General features: G+C 49.3%; 1 protein-coding gene across 6 annotated transcripts in view; it reads right to left on the reverse strand.

Annotated features, from left to right (window-relative positions):
* The window catches only part of pknox2 (pbx/knotted 1 homeobox 2), a 321,900-nt gene that overhangs the window by 20,822 nt on the left and 280,909 nt on the right, over window positions 1-20,169 (reverse strand). For all 6 annotated transcript variants that reach the window (XM_034178877.1, XM_034178876.1, XM_034178881.1 and 3 more), the window contains one exon: window positions 13,275-13,446. In XM_034178877.1, the coding sequence (XP_034034768.1) occupies window positions 13,275-13,446 (172 nt within the window). The remainder of the gene's footprint in view (window positions 1-13,274; window positions 13,447-20,169) is intronic.

Below are 20,169 nucleotides of genomic sequence, written 5' to 3' on the forward strand. Positions count from 1 at the left end.
CCTCTCAAAACTCTTTTTCTAAAGTGCACATCTCCAGGTATGATTTATTTCGCTGCATGCTGTGATTTACAGCATTCCAAACCCAAAAATGCAAATCGCAGCATCACTAAATTTAAACCGTCCAATCCAAAGGTTGCTTGGCGGGTTTTTCAATGAGAAGTGACAGATTAGTGAGCAATTAAATAAGTTATACAAGTTTAAAAACATCATCCACCATTAATACAGTGCATCCATGCTTCACTTTTTCCATATTTTGTTATGTTACAGTTTCATTCCAAAATAGAGTAAATTAATTTTTCCCTTCACAATTCCACTCACAACACCCCATAATGACAATATGAAAAAAGTTTTTTGAAATTTTTGCAAATTTATTACAAACAAAAAACTAAGAAATCACGTGTACGTAAGTATTCACACACTTTGCTCAATACTTTGTTGATGCACCTTTGGCAGCAATTACAGCCTCAAGTCTTCTTGAACATGATGCCACAAACTTGGCACACCTATCTTTGGACAGTTTTGACCATTTCTCTTTTCAGCACCTCTCAAGCTCCATCAGGTCAGATGGGGAGCATTGATGCGCAGCCATTTTCAGATCTCTCCAGAGATTTTCAGTCAGATTTAAGTCTGGACTCTGTGCAATGCAAGAACATTCACAGAGTTGTCCTGAAGCCACTCCCTTGATATCTTGGCTGTGTGCTTAGGGTCACTGTCCTGCTGAAAGATGAACCATCACCCTCGCCTGAGATCAAGAGCACTCTAGAGCAGGTTTTCATCCAGGATGTCTCTGTACATTGCTGTATTCATCTTTCCCTCAATCCTGACTAGTCTGTTGGTTTCTGCCACTGGAAAACATCCCCACAGCATGATGCTGCCACCACCGTGCTTCACTGTAGGGTTGGAGGCTTGTTTCCCCCAAACATGACACCTGGCATTCACACCAAAGAGTTCAATCTTTGTCTCATCAGACCAGAGAATTTTGTTTCTCATGATCTGAGAGTACTTCAGGTGCCTTTTGGCAAACTCCAGGTGGGCTGCCATGTGCCTTTTACTAAAGAGTGGCTTCTGTCTGGTCACTCTACCATACAGGCCTGATTGGTGGATTATTGTAGAGATGGTTGTCCTTCTGGAAGATTGTCTTTTCTCCACAGAGCAATGCTGGAGCTCTGACAGAGTGACCATCGGGTTCTTGGTCACCTCCCTAAGGTCCTTCTCTCCCGATTGCTCAGTTTAGACGGGCGGCCAGCTTTAGGAAGACTCCTGGTGGAGCTGAACTTCTTCCATTTATCGATGATGGAGGCCACTGTGCTCATTGAGACCTTGAAAGCAGCAGAAATGTTACTGTTTCCTTCCCCAGTGCCTTTAAACAATCCTGTCTCGGAGGTCTACAGACAATTCCTTTGACCTCATGCTTGGTTTGTGCTCTGACATATGGGACCTTATATGTTGACAGGTGTGTGTCTTTCCAAATCATGTCCAACCAACTGAATTTACCTTAGGTGGATTCCATTTAAGCTGTAGAAACATCTCAAGGATGATCAGTGGAAACAGGATGCACCTGAGCTCAATGAATGTGTGTGATGTGAATACTTATGTACAGGTAATTAAAAAAAAAATTGCAAAAATCTAAAAAGAAAACAAACAAAAATAAACCAACAACTTTTTTCATATTGTCATTATGGGGTATTGTGTGTAGATGTTTGAGGGGAAAAAATGAATTTCATCCATTTTGGAATAAGGCTGTCAAATAAAAAATATAATGCTATGGTAAAATACACTCCACATGAGCATTGTCTTCTTTATGATTTGCAGTTGTTTCGTTGGTCTCTCTCTCTCTCTCTCTCTCTCTCTCTCTCTCTCTCTCTCTATATATATATATATATATATATATGATATAATTCTAGTTTTATTGTTATTTACATTAATTATTAAGATCCTATTGTCTTATTTACAATTTACACATGTCAATCAAGCCTCTCTATTTTGTCATGTGATAATTTCACAAGAACCATAATGGAAATAAGTGTTTATGTCTTTTTGTGTTACCAGTGTGATTGATATATTCATCTCTATGTTTACATTGATGTTCCAGCATAAACTCAATCAATCAATCATAAACAATATTTTATTTATGTTTTAATGGCGTCTGCAGGAGGACGTGTGCATGCGCATACATGAGCTTTTGAAAACAGTGTGTAAGTTGTCTTTAACCGCCATGTGTGATGCATGAGGACGCTGACGTCTGCAAGATGTCTTGTAAATCAATTCAGAGGTGTTATCAGGTTACAAAAATAGCGCTTTCGGTTTTAGAAGTTTTTATGTCTCACTAGCTTTTACATAATACATGATAAATATTTTAGATTTATCCAGAAACGCAGTGGTTTCCAAGAATGTTCCCTGTAAATCTGTAGTCCCTGGCAGTAATAGGACTGGACTTATGCTGAGCACAGACAGACGGACGGACAGCCACACAGATGGGCGGACAGATGGACGCAAAGCCTTGACAATACCCAGTGGCCCAATATTTTGATGGCCTCAGGTAAAAAAAAAATGTGGAAAAAGTGTAGCGCTGTGAATACTTTCTGGATTCACTGTAGCTAGGACACAATACACAGATTGCTTAAAACCATCAAATTATGATCTGTGCTGCCAAGCACATTTTGGCCTCTTCTTTTGGCCAAAGGTGTATTGAATAATAATAATAATAATTTAAAAAAATGGTGTTATTGCCCCATTATTTTTTGTGTGGAATGTACTGGAAATTGTTTTTACAGTGTTCCAAAAAAGTTTTTATCATCTGTAAAAGTCTGTTTGATTGTTGTGAACATTTTGACGGTGAGTCACAATGTTCACGTTACAATTCAGAACATGAAACATTATTTTTATACATAAAACATGGCAAATAAATGGCAATAAATATTTTATCACCAACTGTAATACTTTTACAGTATTTTGTTGGATTTATGTGCCAAACACCTTTTTTTCCCCCAAATAGCTGGGATTCATCATTTCCCTCATTTTTTCCTCTCGACTTGGCAGCACAATCTTAAAATATTCGGAACATCAGGGGTCAAAGATCCTGGAGTCAAACACGGCCTATAATTCTTTTAGCATCTTCTTAAAGTTTATGAGGGCTGCTTTCACTGCACTTTTTACAGACAAAAATATTGTCTTTATTAACAGTGAGACAGGGTTATCCTCCCACACCTTCAAGTGCTTTGGTGAGGGATAAAATTACGTTACACTATACAAACGACTTCCAGATATCTGATTAGACACAGATAAAATTGTTGCATGCTCTGAGGAAACACCCTGGATTGAGGTTTATTTTCACATTGCTATTGATAACAGGAAAGAGTATGACGAATTAAGCTAATCATTACATATCCAGTGGTGGGCACAGATAACCAAAAAATTAACTTCGATAACAGATAATAAGATAACTGAAAAGTTATCTTTGATAAAGATAAACCGATAAACCACCCAAAAATGTATCGGAAGTTACAGATAATCGATAACCGATAAATTCCGGTGTTGTCTATGAGACATTTGAAGTTACTAAAGAGCTGAAATTGATTTTTAACACAATCGCTTTTGATAGCATCAAAAGCAGTAAAAGACCTGAAGAATAAGCAAGAATGTTTGACCCTGCAGGAATAAGCACAGACAAATCATGAAAGTGTTGTGAAAGTGTAGGAACACGGACCCACAACAGGGGGCGCAAATGAACGGACAATGGAGAAGGTAAATAACAAGGTTTTACTGTTGTGGAACGTGCACAACCAATACAACAATTGACAATTTGGGGTTAAACCGAATTCCTCTGGTGTCGTGTGGGCAGGCTCGAAGGTAGGAGACGTCCGTCCAAGTCGAACCGGAACCACCCAGATTTCCTCTGCCACCGAACCCTGGAAGTACTGGAACCGCCAAGTCCCGAATTCCCAGGTGGCCACTGCCTCCGCTCGTCGGATCCGGTACTGCTGGCAAGAGAACAAACACACAGGTGTGGATGCGGCTGCACCCAGTAACACAGAGAGGGGAGAAGCCGTCTCCACCTCACGTCACAATACTGCAGGAAGGTGAGTACTTATCTTTAAGTAGACTGCTGTCCTGCAATGCTCAGAAAGGCAATATAATGTAGCAGAGAATTGTTACCTCTATCTTAAGGCGATATCTCGGCATCGAGGTGGAGACGCCGTCCTGATGATATACCTCCGTGCTGAGTGGAGTCAGCTGTGTCCGGTAATGGGTGACAGCTGTCACCCTGGCTGCTCTCATCAGGCGGCAGCGCCCTCTGGTGCCTGGAGCCCGCACTCCAGGCAGGGCGCCCTCTGGTGGTGGTGGGCCAGCAGTACCTCCTCTTCAGCGGCCCACACAACAGGACCCCCCCCTCAACGGGCGCCTCCTGGCGCACGACCGGGCTTGTCCGGATGGCGACGGTAGAAGTCGGCCAGGAGGGCCGGGTCCAGGATGAAGCCCTTCTTCACCCAGGAGCGTTCTTCGGGGCCGTACCCCTCCCAGTCCACCAGGTACTGAAAACCCCGGCCCATTCGACGGACATCGAGGAGCCGGCGCACGGTCCAAGCCGGTTCCCCGTCGATGATCCGGGCAGGAGGTGGTGCCGGACCCGGGGTGCAGAGGGGTGAGGTGTGATGGGGTTTTATCCGGGAGACATGAAACACTGGGTGAATCCGCAGCGAGGCCGGAAGCTGAAGCCTCACTGCGGCGGGATTGATGACTTTGAGGACCTTGAAGGGACCGATGTATCATTCTTGGAGCTTGGGGGAGTCCACTTGAAGGGGAATGTCCTTGGTGGACAACCACACTTCCTGCCCAGGACGATACGTGGGGGCCGGGGCCCGCCGCCGGTCTGCATGTTTCTTCGCCCTTGTCCGGGCCTTCAACAAAGCAGAGCGGGCGGCACGCCACACCCGACGGCACTTCCGTAGGTGGGCCTGGACCGAGGGCACACCGACCTCTCCCTCGACCACCGGAAACAAGGGGGGCTGATACCCCAAGCACACCTCAAACGGGGAGAGGCCGGTGGCTGATGACACTTGGCTGTTGTGGGCGTACTCGATCCAGGCCAGGTGGGTACTCCAGGCCGTCGGGTGCGCGGCTGTCACACAGCGTAGTGTCTGCTCCAATTCTTGGTTGGCCCGCTCTGCTTGCCCGTTGGTCTGGGGGTGGTACCCGGACGAAAAGCTGACCGAGGCCCCCAGTTCCCGGCAGAAGCTCCTCCAAACGTGTGAGGTAAACTGGGGACCGCGATCGGAGACGATGTCTGATGGTATACCATGCAGACGGACGACGTGGTGGACCAGGAGGTCCGCTGTCTCCTGGGCCGTTGGGAGCTTCGGGAGGGCCACGAAGTGGGCCGCCTTGGAGAAACGGTCCACTATCGTGAAGACGACGGTGTTTCCCTGGGACGGCGGGAGACCCGTGACAAAGTCCAGGCCGATGTGGGACCAGGGGCGATGAGGCACGGGCAGTGGCTGTAGCTGCCCTGAGGTCTTTCTGTGGTCGGCCTTGCCCCTGGCGCAGGTGGTACAGGCCTGGACGTAGTCCCGGACGTCGGCCTCCAGGGATGCCCACCAGAAGCGTTGCCGGACGACTGTCACGGTCCTACGCACCCCAGGGTGACAGGAGAGTTTAGAACCGTGACAGAAGTCCAGGACTGCAGCCCTAGCTTCTGGTGGGACGTATAGTCTGTTCTTTGGTCCGTTTCTGGGGTCCGGGTCACGGGTCAGGGCCTCCCGGACGGTCTTCTCCACGTCCCAGGTGAGGGCGGCCACAATAGCGGACTCCGGGATGATGGGATCCGGGGGATCCGACGGTTCCGTTTTGACTTCGTCTTCGTGCACCCGGGACAATGCATCCGATCTTTGATTCTTGGTCCCGGGACGGTAGGTAATCCGGAAGTCAAAACGGCCAAAGAACAGTGACCAGCGGGCTTGCCTGGGGTTCAGCCGCTTGGCGGTCCTGATGTACTCCAGGTTCCGATGGTCAGTGAAAACCGTGAATGGCACGGCTGTTCCCTCCAACAGATGTCTCCACTCTTCGAGGGCCTCTTTCACAGCAAGGAGTTCCCGATTGCCGACGTCATAGTTCCGTTCAGCGGGGGTCAACGCTCCTATCCCTGAGTCCGAGGCATCCACTTCAACCACTAACTGGCGGCTAGGATCGGGCTGCACCAGAACTGGTGCAGACGAAAAGCGCCGTTTCAACTCCTTGAACGCGGCTTCGCACCGATCCGACCAGGTGAAGGGGACTTTTGGTGAGGTCAGGGCTGTCAGGGGGCTAACTACCTGACTGTAGCCCTTAATGAACCTCCTGTAGAAATTAGCGAAGCCGAGGAACTGTTGCAGCTTCCTACGGCTTGTGGGTTGGGGCCAATCTCTCACCGCCGCAACCTTGGCCGGATCAGGGGCGACGGAGTTGGAGGAGATGATAAACCCCAGGAAGGACAAAGAAGTGCGGTGGAATTCACACTTCTCGCCCTTCACAAACAGGCGGTTCTCCAACAACCGCTGCAGGACCTGACGGACATGCCGGACATGAGTCTCAGGATCCGGGGAAAAGATGAGTATATCGTCCAGATACACGAAGACGAACCGGTGCAGGAAGTCCCGCAAGACATCGTTTACCAACGCTTGGAAAGTCGCGGGAGCATTAGTGAGACCGAACGGCATGACCAGGTACTCAAAATGGCCTAACGGGGTGTTAAATGCCGTCTTCCATTCGTCTCCCTTCCGGATCCGAACCAAATGATACGCATTCCTAAGATCAAGCTTGGTGAAGATTTTGGCTCCATGCAAGGGGGTGAACACTGAATCCAACAAGGGCAACGGGTATCGATTGCGAACCGTGATTTCGTTCAACCCCCTATAATCAATGCATGGACGAAGCCCGCCATCCTTTTTACCCACAAAAAAGAAACCAGCACCCATCGGAGAGGTGGAATTCCGGATCAACCCGGCAGCTAATGAGTCCCGGATGTAGGTCTCCATTGATTCACGCTCCGGCCGTGAGAGGTTGTACAGCCTACTGGACGGGAACTCACTGCCTGGAACCAAATCAATGGCACAATCATACGGGCGGTGGGGAGGAAGCGTGAGAGCCAGATCCTTGCTGAACACGTCAGCGAGGTCATGGTACTCCGCTGGCACCGCCTTCAGATTGGGCGGGACTCGGACCTCCTCCTTAGCTTGGGAGCCGGGAGGAACCGAGGAACCTAGACACTCCCGATGGCAGGTTTCGCTCCACTGAACCACTACCCTGGACGGCCAATCGATCCGGGGATTGTGTTTTAGCATCCAGGGAAAACCCAAAACCACACGGGAGGTGGCCTGAGTCACAAAGAACTCGATCACCTCCCGGTGGTTACCTGACACCACCAGAGTTACTGGAGGTGTCTTATGCGTGATTGGTGGGAGTAGGGAGCCATCTAGTGCCCGAACCTGCACAGGCGAGGTAAGAGCCACCAGAGGGAGCCCTATCTCCCTCGCCCATCTACTGTCTAGCAGATTCCCTTCGGAGCCCGTGTCCACCAGTGCTGGGGCCTTCAGGGTTGAATCCTCAAACAGGATCGTGACTGGGAGTCGTGTGGCAATGTGGGTGTGTCCCACGTGAATGTTTCGGCCCACCCCTGGCCCAGTCTCTAGGGGCGGGCGTTGGAGTTTAACCGCTCGGGGCAGTCGTTTGCCATATGCTCAATCGAGCCACAAACAAAACAAGCTCCGTGGGCCCGCCTCCTTTGTGCTCCAGGTGCTCTAAATGTTGCCCTGCTCGTGTCCATAGCTTCGTCAGCAGGGGGAGCCGTAGGCGCACGGAGCGCAGGAACAGAGGAGCGTGGGGAGGGCGGAGCTCGGTCGGAACCGGAAGGGAGAGGGACGACGCGTGCCTGGCCACGCCCTTCGCCTCGTTCCCGACGGCGTTCCTCTAGCCGGTTGTCGAGTCGTATGACTAGCTCGATGAGCCCATCTAAATCCCGCGGTTCGTCCTTCGCCACCAGGTGCTCTTTTAGGACCAGTGACAGTCCGTTTACAAAGGCGGCGCGGAGGGCAGTGCTATTCCAGCCGGATCTCGCCGCCGCGATGCGGAAGGCGACTGCATAGGCAGCTGCGCTCCGATGCCCCTGTCTTATTGACAGTAGCACGGTTGAAGCGGTCTCTCCTTGATTGGGATGATCGAACACCGTTCTGAGCTCCCGCACAAACCCATCGTATGTATGAAGGAGCCATGAGGTCTGCTCCCAGAGCGCTGTAGCCCAAGCGCGTGCCTCCCCGCGAAGCAGGTTTATTACATAAGCTACTTTGCTAGCGTCAGTCGCGTACATCACGGGACGCTGTGCGAAGACGAGCGAACACTGCATCAAAAAATCCGCGCATGTCTCCACACAGCCTCCGTACGGTTCTGGAGGGCTTATGTATGCTTCTGGGGACGGAGGGAGGGGCCGTTGAACGACCAGTGGAACGTCACTATTACGCGCAGGGTCCTCGGGAGGGAGAGCCGCAGCGGCGCCCGAAGGGCGTGCTTCCACTTGTGCGGCGAGAGCCTCCACCCTGCGGTTTAGGAGAACGTTCTGCTCGGTCATTAAATCCATCCGAGTGGGGAAAGCGGTGAGGATCCGCTGCAACTCACCGATTACCCCTCCCGAAGACGCCGACGCGCCCTGTTCTTCCATTGGCCGTTCAACAGCCGGTTGACGCCCCTCGGGATCCATGACGCTGGCCGAGATATCCTGTTGTGAAAGTGTAGGAACACGGACCCACAACAGGGGGCGCAAATGAACGGACAATGGAGAAGGTAAATAACAAGGTTTTACTGTTGTGGAACGTGCACAACCAATACAACAATTGACAATTTGGGGTTAAACCGAATTCCTCTGGTGTCGTGTGGGCAGGTTCGAAGGTAGGAGATGTCCGTCCACGTCGAACCGGAACCACCCAGATTTCCTCTGCCACCGAACCCTGGAAGTACTGGAACCGCCAAGTCCCGAATTCCCAGGTGGCCACTGCCTCCGCTCGTCAGATCCGGTACTGCTGGCAAGAGAACAAACACACAGGTGTGGATGCGGCTGCACCCAGTAACACAGAGAGGGGAGAAGCCGTCTCCACCTCACGTCACAATACTGCAGGAAGGTGAGTACTTATCTTTAAGTAGACTGCTGTCCTGCAATGCTCAGAAAGGCAATATAATGTAGCAGAGAATTGTTACCTCTATCTTAAGGCGATATCTCGGCATCGAGGTGGAGACGCCGTCCTGATGATATACCTCCGTGCTGAGTGGAGTCAGCTGTGTCCGGTAATGGGTGACAGCTGTCACCCTGGCTGCTCTCATCAGGCGGCAGCGCCCTCTGGTGCCTGGAGCCCGCACTCCAGGCAGGGCGCCCTCTGGTGGTGGTGGGCCAGCAGTACCTCCTCTTCAGCGGCCCACACAACAGAAAGCACCCACAAAATCAACTCTTTACTGATCATAATCATTTTTCTTTCAACATTTTGCCCCTGCTGGAAGCTCTTGTTTAAAACAGTGCTCCCATCACAGAGACACACTGAGAGGAGCCATAAGGCCAGCTCCCTATTAATTTCAACGCTCCGGTCAGGCGGAGGTCTTGAAAAATAAAGTCATACTAACTTATGGTTTTTTGAAAATACTGATAGAATAACTCCATTAATGTCAATTCTGTCATTTGTACAAAGTTAAAATATAACATATATCTTTTAATGTTGAATAAGGCACTAATTCTGAGGTTTTGTAACAAACACAGACGGCAAAGCATTCTGGGTAAAAGTGCTAAACAGTGATTGGTTCAGTAATCCATTATGTAAACCAACACGTTAATGTGACGTGTGTCATGTGTTGGTTTAAAGATAAATGTGCTTTTGTAAAATATTCCATTTTTATTTGTAAAAACAGGCCTTTTTACGGAGCCCTGGAAGTGTCATCGCAGTTGCATGTTTTAAAACTTTTATGATGTTGTAAAACGTGCACTCAATATTAGTAAGTAAGTAAGTAAGTAAATGTATTTATATAGTGCCTTTCACAGACATAAGGCCATGTACACACATTGTCGGGTATTTGTAAAACCGAGTATCTTACCCTTTCAATTTGGGGAAAAAACGTCATCCACACTACGTCGTTTAAAAAAAAAAATCCATCCACATCGAACCATATAAATGTGTTGTATAAGGAGTCGGAATTACTTCTAACCGTAGTTTTAGAATACAAAGTTAACATATATGCACACAAAAAGCGCCTGGACAATGGACAATTCCAACACTTTGAGAGCAGCCATGTACCCAAACGTTTAATACTGCCATGAACACTCCTGGCCAGTAGATGGCAGTAGCGGCCTTGAAAAAATGTCAAACAAAATTCCAGATAATCCGTGTCTGCTACATTTAAGATGCGTGGAATTTAACAACAAAACGCAAATACACTAACGTCTATAAACCCAGAGAATATATTCACGAGAGTTTTAGGAACTAGAGTTTAATGCTGTTATCTGTGGACCCTGAACAGAGTGTCTGAAATGCATTTGTCCTGTCGTGAACGTCTGAGATTACTTTATGCTACCCATAATGCATTGCTGCCTGGCACAGCATGTGCTCACAAAACCTTAAAAATTAGCACATTACTTTAAAACGAAAACATATATCTGATATTTCACTTTATAAACTTCAGACATGACAATAATTTTAAATAACTTGTCTAAAATGAGTGGTTAAAATTTGAACCATAAGTTAAACATGTATGCCTCTGGATGACTTGGTGACATTACGATTATATTAGTATGGTGTTAAAGGAAATGACTTTTTTTTGGTCACCAGTTCTTCTTTGCTCCTTTTCACAGTAAATCAGAGGGGAATGTTAATGTGGCACAGGTTTTACACTGGATGCCCTTTTTGACGCAACTCCACATTACATGGAGAAATGGGCAGGGGTGGGGTTTGAACCAGGAGCCTTCCACACTGAAATCACGCACACTAAGAACTTGGCCACCACCTGCCAGCCAGTGCAATGCTTGCTTAACAGGAACATTTCTGTCTCTATATGTTTGACATTTATTGTTGTTCTTCCGTTTCATTTTTTTCTTTTGTTAACGTCAGTAGAGCTGAAGTAGATGGTTGACCCACCAAGTCTGGTCTGTTTGAGTTTTTTTCCTATGGGTCTCGAGGGAGTTTTATTTTTTAACCAATGTTTCCAGAGGGTGGTTACGTTTAGACCTTATTTGTGTGTAACACCTTGGGATGAATTGTTTGATTTGGCACTAAAAAAAAAATTACTGCCAGTGTAACTGGCTGCTTGAAATCATTCAATTCATATCCATAAAATAAGTATATTCATCTACTGAGCATTTACCTTACCATCTACAGCTCGGGTTTTTCCTACTTTCAGCACATCGTGGTGTATACCCTCAAAGTCAAGGCTCGAGGTCAAAAGAATGGACAGAAAAGTGCTTTGCCAAGGAGGAGATAAATCAGCTAATTAAACTGCACTCCCTTCATCAAGAGACCAGTAACTCTTGCGTCCATCTCAAACAGTCAGGCCCGTTGTATCGTTACGGCCCTGTGGAAGAGTTAGAGCCCTCTGGGAGGGACGCCCACACCCAGTGGCTCATAAAACACGCAGATGCAGGGTTAATTGACTGTTCAGTACTTGTCATCCTGCTGTCCCAATTCCTGTAATGGCAAGAGCGCACATTTTTTCCTCCATTCTGTCTGTCGTCAACTCCTCCCCCCATTCTCCCAATGAACATGATCAGCATCCTCCATCTCTTAATTTGCAATTATGCAAGCTGTTGTACAAGGCAAAAAGCAAGTGGATGATGGGTAACGGTACATGCAAATAGAAGAAATAACTGTGTTGCAAAGAAAAACATCAAAAGATAGAAATGTGCAAACAAAATCATGCATGTCAATGGATGAAAAGTAAATATTTGAGCTAGACTTTCACTTTATTTTATACATGGCAAAATTTGGTTCACACATTGGGATATAATTGCTCCAAAGTGGCCAAGTAAAAAGGAAACATCGAGCAGCATCAACCTCCTCTTAGCTCAAAGATCAAATTTGAAGAAAAGTACTGATTGTAGGGTAGGGTCATGGAAACCAGTGGCTTAGGCAAATATTTACTGACATTGAATTCATGGATGATGCTGTGATCTTTGTGCAATCAATTTATACCAATGGAATCAATGTATTGTGGCATTTGAGAAGCTGACTGAGGATTCAGAATGTCTGGGTTTAAGATTCAGGCCATCAGTGACTTTCGTGATTTGGCCGTCAAAAGTTGATGTGTCCACATTTGATATAAGTGTCAAACGTGGAGAAATGAATTCATCTCGGCAATGACATTCATGTCTCTAGGAACTTGTCTTACAAGGTTGAAAGATGACCATGAGGAGCTTATGGACTCATGGAGTCATTGGAAAGAAGTGCTTGGCAATGCAAACATCATCAGAACAGAACAAAGCTTCAAGTCTTTGGGATCATGGTAGTTCTAGTTTGACTGTATGTTTGTGAGACTCAGACTCTGACCACTGACATAAGGTGAAGGTGAAGAATTTCTTGGTCCGAGATCTCTCTGGAGAATTCTGGGGCACTGCTGGAATAACTGTCAAAAAACAGTTACTTAAGGAGACTCAAATGAGGTGTACAACTTGCATTGTGAGGGAACATCAGCTACGGGATCACGGCCTTGTGGTGCACTTCCTTGAACATAATGCAGCATACCTCAGTACTGAGGATCCCACCAAATGGAAAAGGCCAAGGGATTGATTGTCCAAGTACCGCCTGGTGCTGGCAGACAGATGGCTACTTATGTGAGGTGAGGATGGGCCATTGGGTTGCAGTCGTTTCATAATGTGGTGGGTTGCAGTGATAAAACATGGTTCCACAAGTGATCTGACCTTTATAAGTGTTTAAATTAGACAAATTGAAGACTTGCTAAAAACATATGCAGTCTAAATGCACGTTCTCATTCCAGAACGTTTTCATATCAACAAGTACATTTCAATGTCACATGACAATGAAATGAAGCCACCGGCACCCAGGAATGACAACATTAAGCGCTTTTAGTGTTACCAAATTTTCTGTTTAATGGTTAACAATTCTGAGCCACGGTTTACCCATGAAAGCTCACAGTGTAACAGTCGCATTCTGCAGTTATTTTATTCTTAATGCAGGTGGTTTCTATTTTCTTCATTAATGTTTTGGCTTCTTTAAAGCTGGTATTTGGCTCAAAACAATTCAGTCTCAGCATTTTCTTACCAAGTTGTCGAGCTCTGGATCCTCGCTGAAAAACGGTTTGTGGTCTCGCTCCTGCTGGTGCACAAAGTTTTCAATATCCACATCAAAGCTGGCTGACGTGATGCATTCGGATCCCTGTGTGGCCTGCTCGCACTTCTCGAACAACAAGGCCAGAAGGGGGAACAACGGATGTCTGAAAAGACAGAGAGGTGGAGATGTCAGGAACAGACAGGCCGACACAAGTGCTTTCACTGGACCTTTTTTTCAACCCCCAACCCCCACCCCCTCCATTTCTGGGTCTAAATATGGGACCACAAACAAATTTTTTGTAGCTGATCTGGATAAGCCAAATGCATGCACTCTAATGAGTGCACAGTTAAACTTATGTTTGAAATGCATGATTCTCAGACTTGGAGAGACAAATGTTAATTTTAAATACCCCCTGTGAAGATACTGTAATTGTATGCATTTTTTCTTCATATATATATATATATATATATATATATATATATATATATATACGTACATACATATACTAATGTGTTGCCTGTGGGGATCCATGGGCTCTAGATTGGGTAGTGTTTATAAAATAGGTAGCTGACATTTTTCAAGAGTGGTGATAAATTAAGCAGTTTGTATATTAAGTTGGAACGGCATGCAAGTCCAGAATGTTTTTAGAACTTTAGACCTTCACAATTTTGAGAACTCAACCCTTTTATTTTTGTTACTTATGTCATTTTTTAAATGTTAATTTAATGTCTTAATGTATTTATAAACCATTTAGGTTCTTGTTATCATATACACACTATTATTTACACACTATTATTATCATTATCATCATTATCATTATTATTATTATTATTATTATTATTATTATTGTTTTATTATTATTACTTCTATTTTGCCATTTGATTTTTAAATGGACCACAATGGAAATAAGTGTTTTCACTTTCTCAGTGCCTTGAGCCTCCTGAAATGATTGGACACATAATTCTGTGTGACACTCAGATGCAATGCACCATCAGATGTCTGACTACACCTCAGTAGTTCACTGTTGTGTGGGCCGCTGAAGAGGAGGTACTGCTGGCCAACCACCACCAGATGGCGCCCTGCTTGAAGTGCGGGCTTCAAGCACGAGAGGGCGTCATAGCAACCGGGAGTGACAGCTGTCACTCGTCATCAGCACCAGCTGTCACTCATCCACATCACCACCACCATAACGGCCGGACTGCAACTCCACCTCCCCGCCGAGAAATCAGCTACCTTGGAGGTAATTTCTCTGCTGACTTAAAACTGAATAATAGTCTGAACTCTTTTGCAGCCATTTTCCTGTAGTGTTTACCTTATCTGTGGGATTGGAGTTTGGTGTGATCAGCGACGGCTTCGCTTCACACCCCAACCAGATAAGTGGTTAGACAGGAGCTGCATGAATGTGTGATTGGAGGTGGAGGTGCTCCCTCCCAAAAGAAGACAGACTGTGGGATTACTGAGTGTGCGTACTCACACTCACCTGTGCTGTTTTTGTTCTCTGCCAGCAGTACCAGGTCTGACAGCTGGAGACGATGGCCACCTGAGGACTCAGGACTTGGCGGCTACGGTGTTCTTCAGATCCGTTGGCGGTGAGGGCTGTGTGGGATCCGGCTCGGTTCTGGACGGGCGTCTCCTATCCTCGAGCCTGCCCACACGTCACCCAACGTGTAATTGACTGTAGTTCCAAACTTGTTATTGTCTGTATTCCGTTGTGCACAATCTACAACATTAAATTGTTACTGTTTGGCTTATCCATTGCCCGTTCATTTACGCCCCCTGTTGTGGGTCCGTGTTCCTACACTTTCACAACAGGATTTCTCGGCCAGCGTCATGGATCCCGAGGGGCGTCAACCATCGTTTGAACAGCCAATGGAAGAGCGAGGTGCACAGGCGCCAGCAGGAGGCATGTTAGGTGAGCTGCAGCACATCTTAACCGCTTTTACTGCTCAGTTGGACTTAGTTACCGAGCAGAGCATTGTTCTCAATCGAAGGATGGAGGCTCTCACCGCCCAGGTGGAAGCGCATGCTCAGGGCGCTGCTGCAGCACCTCCTCCTGCTGACCGAATGCCAGAAACAGACATTCCACTGGTCGTTCAACGAACCCCCCCACCTTCCCCTGAAGCATACATAAGCCCTCCGGAGCCGTACGGAGGCTGTGTTGAGACGTGCGCAGACTTCTTGATGCAGTGCTCGCTTGTCTTTTCACAGCGTCCCGTCATGTACACATCAGATGCTAGCCGGGTGGCTTACGTTATAAATTTGCTTCGAGGAGAGTCACGCGCCTGGGCTACGGCACTCTGGGAGCAGAATTCACGGCTCCTAATGACATACGCTGGGTTTGTGAGGGAGTTCCGACAGGTGTTCGACCACCCTCATAGAGGCGAGACCGCTTCAAGCGTGCTGCTGTCGATAAGACAGGGGTGTCGGAGCGCAGCGAAGTATGCAGTCAACTTCCGCATCGCGGCAGCGCGAGCCGGCTGGAATGCTGTTGCGCTCCGCGCCGCCTTTGTAAACGGACTGTCCCTGGTCCTTAAGGAGCACCTGGTGGCGAAGGACGAGCCGCGAGATTTAGACAGGCTTATCGACCTGGTTATACGGTTAGACAACCGATTAACAGAACACCGACGGGAGCGAGACGAAGGGCATGGTCAGGCACAAGCCGTTCCTCTTCCTCCCGGGTCCGAAAGGGAGCTGACTTCCCCATGCTCCACAGCCAGGGCACTCCACGTGACGACAGCTCCCCCTGCTGACGTTGCTATGGAAACGAGCAGGGCCAAAAGGCAATCAGATCAGAGACAAAGGAGGCTGATCCGTGGGGAGTGTTTTCTCTGCAGCTCAACCGAGCACACACAGAAAAAATGCCCCAAACGGTCAATACAGCAGCATTCGTCCTTAGAGACTGGGCTAAGGGTGGGTCACAATACCCACGCGGGGAGACCCTGAAAATCTGCACGCATCCCAGTCACGATCCTGAGTGGGGATCTAACCCTTCACGCCCCAGCACTGGTGGACACGGGGTCGGAGGGGAATGTGCTGGATAGCAGATGGGCAAAGGAGGTGGGGCTCCCTGTAGTGGCCTTACCATCACCATTGTCGGTGCGGGCACTAGATGGCACCCTTCTTCCACTAATCACACACCAGACACAGCCAGTGACATTGGTTGCGTCTAGAAATCACAGGGAGGAGATTGTGTTTTATGTAACACCTTCTACCTCCCGAGTGATTTTGGGTTTTCCATGGGTGTTAAAACACAATCCCCGGATTGATTGGCCGTCTGGGGTTGTGGTTCAGTGGAGCGAAACCTGCCATCGGGAGTGTTTAGGATCCTTGGTTCCACCCGGTGTGACAGCTAAGGAGGAGGTTTTAGTCCCCCCAATCTGGCGGAGGTGCCAGCCGAGTACCATGACCTTGCTGACGTCTTCAGCAAGGATCTGGTACTCACGCTGCCCCCGCACCATCCGTACAATTGTGCCATTGATTTGATACCGGGCGCTGAGTACCCGTCCAGCAGGCTGTACAACCTCTCACGTCCGGAACGCAAATCAATGGAGACCTACATCCGGGACTCGTTAGCTGCCGGGTTGATCCGGAACTCCACCTCCCCGATGGGTGCTGGTTTCTTTTTTGTGGGCAAGAAGGACGGCGGACTCCGTCCATGCATTGATTACAGAGGGCTGAACAAGATCACAGTTCGCAACCGATACCCGTTACCTCTGTTGGATTCAGTGTTAACGCCCTTGCATGGAGCCCAAATTTTCACAAAATTGGATCTTAGGAATGCTTATCACCTGGTTCGGATCTGGGAGGGAGACGAGTGGAAGACGGCATTTAACACCCCATTAGGTCACTTTGAGTACCTGGTCATGCCGTTCGGCCTCACCAATGTGTCTGCGATGTTCCAAGCGTTGGTTAATGACATCTTGTGGGATTTCCTGCATCAGTTTGTCTTTGTATATCTGAACGACATACTCATCTTTTCTCCGGATCCTGAGACCCATGTCAAGCATGTATGTCAGGTCCTGCAGCGGTTGTTGGAGAACCGGCTGTTTGTGAAGGGCAAGAAGTGCGAGTTCCACCGCACTTCTTTGTCCTTCCTGGGGTTCATAATCTCCTCCAACTCCGTCGCCCCTGATCCGGCCAAGGTTGCGGCGGTGAGAGATTGGCCCCAACCAACAAACCGTAGAAAACTGCAACAGTTCCTCGGTTTTGCAAATTTCTACCGGAAGTTCATCAAGGGCTACAGTCAGGTAGTTAGCCCCCTGACAGCCCTGACCTCCACAAAAGTCCCCTTCACCTGGTCGGATCGGTGTGAAGCCACATTTAGGGAGTTGAAACGCCGGTTCTCGACTGCACCAGTTCTGGTGCAGCCCGATCCCAATCGCCAGTTTATAGTTGAAGTGGACGCCTCTGACTCAGGGATAGGAGCCGTGCTATCCCAGAGCGGGGAGTCCAACAAGGTTCTCCATCCATGTGCCTACGTTTCCCGCAGGTTGACCCCGGCTGAAAGGAACTATGACGTCAGCAATCGGGAACTTCTTGCGGTGAAGGAGGCTCTTGAGGAGTGGAGACACCTGTTGGAGGGAGCATTGGTACCATTTACGGTTTTCACGGACCATCGGAACCTGGAGTACATTCGGACCGCCAGGCGTCTGAACCCCAGGCAAGCCCGCTGGTCACTGTTCTTCGGACGTTTTGACTTTCGGATCACCTACCGCCCCGGGACGAAGAACCAACGATCTGACGCCCTGTCCCGGGTGCACGAAGAGGAGGTCAAGACCGAGCTGTCAGACCCAACGGAAACCATCATCCCGAGTCCACTGTCGTGGCCACCCTCACCTGGGACGTGGAGAAGACCGTCCAGGAGGCCCTGACACGGAGCCCGGACCCGGGGACAGATCCGAAGGACAAGTTGTATGTCCCACCAGAGGCCAGGGCTGCGGTCCTAGACTTCTGTCATGGTTCCAAGCTCTCCTGTGATCCAGGGGTGCGAAGGACCATGGCAGTGGTCCGGCAGCGCTTCTGGTGGGCGTCTATGGAAGCCGACGTCCGGGAGTATGTCCAGGTCTGCACCACCTGTGCCAGGGGCAAAGCCGACCACCACAAAGCCCAAGGCCTCCTCCAGCCTCTGCCCGTGCCTCATCACCCCTGGTCTCACATCAGCCTGGACTTTGTCACGGGCCTCCCGAAGTCCCAGGGCATAACTACCATCCTCACGATAGTGGACCGGTTCTCCAAGGTGGCCCACTTCGTGGCCCTCCCGAAGCTCCCGACGGCCCAGGAGACTGCAGACCTCCTGGTCCACCACGTCGTGCGTCTGCATGGGATTCCATCAGATATTGTCTCAGACCGTGGTCCTCAGTTCTCCTCTCAGGTCTGTAGGAGTTTCTGCAGGGAACTGGGGGCTACCGTGAGTCTCTCGTCCGGGTACCATCCTCAGACGAACGGACAGGCAGAGCGGGTGAACCAGGAATTGGAGCAGGCCCTCCGCTGCGTGACCTCCGCGCACCCGGCGGCCTGGAGTAACCATCTGGCCTGGATTGAGTACGATCATAATAGCCAAGTATTGTCTGCTACCGGCCTCTCCCCGTTTGAGGTGTGTTTGGGGTACCAGCCCCCATTGTTCCCGCTAATGGAGGGAGAGGTCGGGGTGCCCTCGGTCCAGGCCCATCTGAGAAGGTGCCGTCGGGTGTGGCGGACCGCCTGCTCTGCCCTGCTCAAAGCCCCAATGAGGGCCAAGAACCATGCAGACCGCCGGCGTGCCCCGGCCCCTATGTATCAGCCTGGGCAGGAGGTTTGGCTTTCCACAAAAGACATTCCCCTGCAAGTGGAATCCCAGAAGTTAAAGGACATATACATTGGACCTTTCACCATACTCAAAATCCTCAGTCCAGCCGCAGTGAAGCTGGCAGCTTCAGCTTCACTGCGGATACATCCGGTTTTCCATGTGTCATGCATCAAACCTCACCACGTTTCACCCCTCTGTACCCCCGGACCGGCGCCGCCTCCTGCCCGGATCATCGACGGGGAGCCGGCTTGGACCATGCGCCAGCTCCTGGACGTCCGTCGGAAGGGTTGGGGGTTCCAGTATTTGGTGGACTGGGAGGGGTATGGACCCGAAGAACGCTCCTGGGTGAAGAGGAGCTTCGTCCTGGACCCGGCCCTCCTGGCCGACTTCTACTGGCAGCACCCGGACAAGCCTGGTCGGGCGCCAGGAGGCGCCCGTTGAGGGGGGTCCAGTTGTGTGGGCCGCTGAAGAGGAGGTACTGCTGGCCCACCACCACCAGATGGCGCCCTGCTTGAAGTGCGGGCTTCAAGCACGAGAGGGCGTCATAGCAACCGGGAGTGACAGCTGACACTCGTCATCAGCTCCAGCTGTCACTCATCCACATCACCACCACCATAAAGGCCGGACTGCAACTCCACCTTCCCGCCGAGAAATCAGCTACCTTGGAGGTAATTTCTCTGCTGACTTAAAACTGAATAATAGTCTGAACTCTTTTGCAGCCGTTTTCCTGTGGTGTTTGCCTTATGTGTGGGATTGGAGTTTGTTGTGATCAGTGACGGCTTCGCTTCACACCCCAACCAGATAAGTGGTTAGACAGGAGCTGCACGAGTGTGTGATTGGAGGTGGAGGTGCTCCCTCCCAAAAGAACACAGATTGTGGGATTACTGAGTGTGCGTACTCACACTCACCTGTGCTGTTTTTGTTCTCTGCCAGCAGTACCAGGTCTGACAGCTGGAGACGGTGGCCACCTGGGGACTCAGGACTTGGCGGCTACGGTGTTCTTCAGATCCGTTGGCGGTGAGGGCCGTGTGGGATCCGGCTCGGTTCTGGACGGGCGTCTCCTGTCCTCAAGCCTGCCCACACGTCACCCAACGTGTAATT

This window comes from Thalassophryne amazonica, chromosome 9 (genome assembly GCF_902500255.1).
Source record: "Thalassophryne amazonica chromosome 9, fThaAma1.1, whole genome shotgun sequence".
Classification (NCBI taxonomy): domain Eukaryota; kingdom Metazoa; phylum Chordata; class Actinopteri; order Batrachoidiformes; family Batrachoididae; genus Thalassophryne; species Thalassophryne amazonica.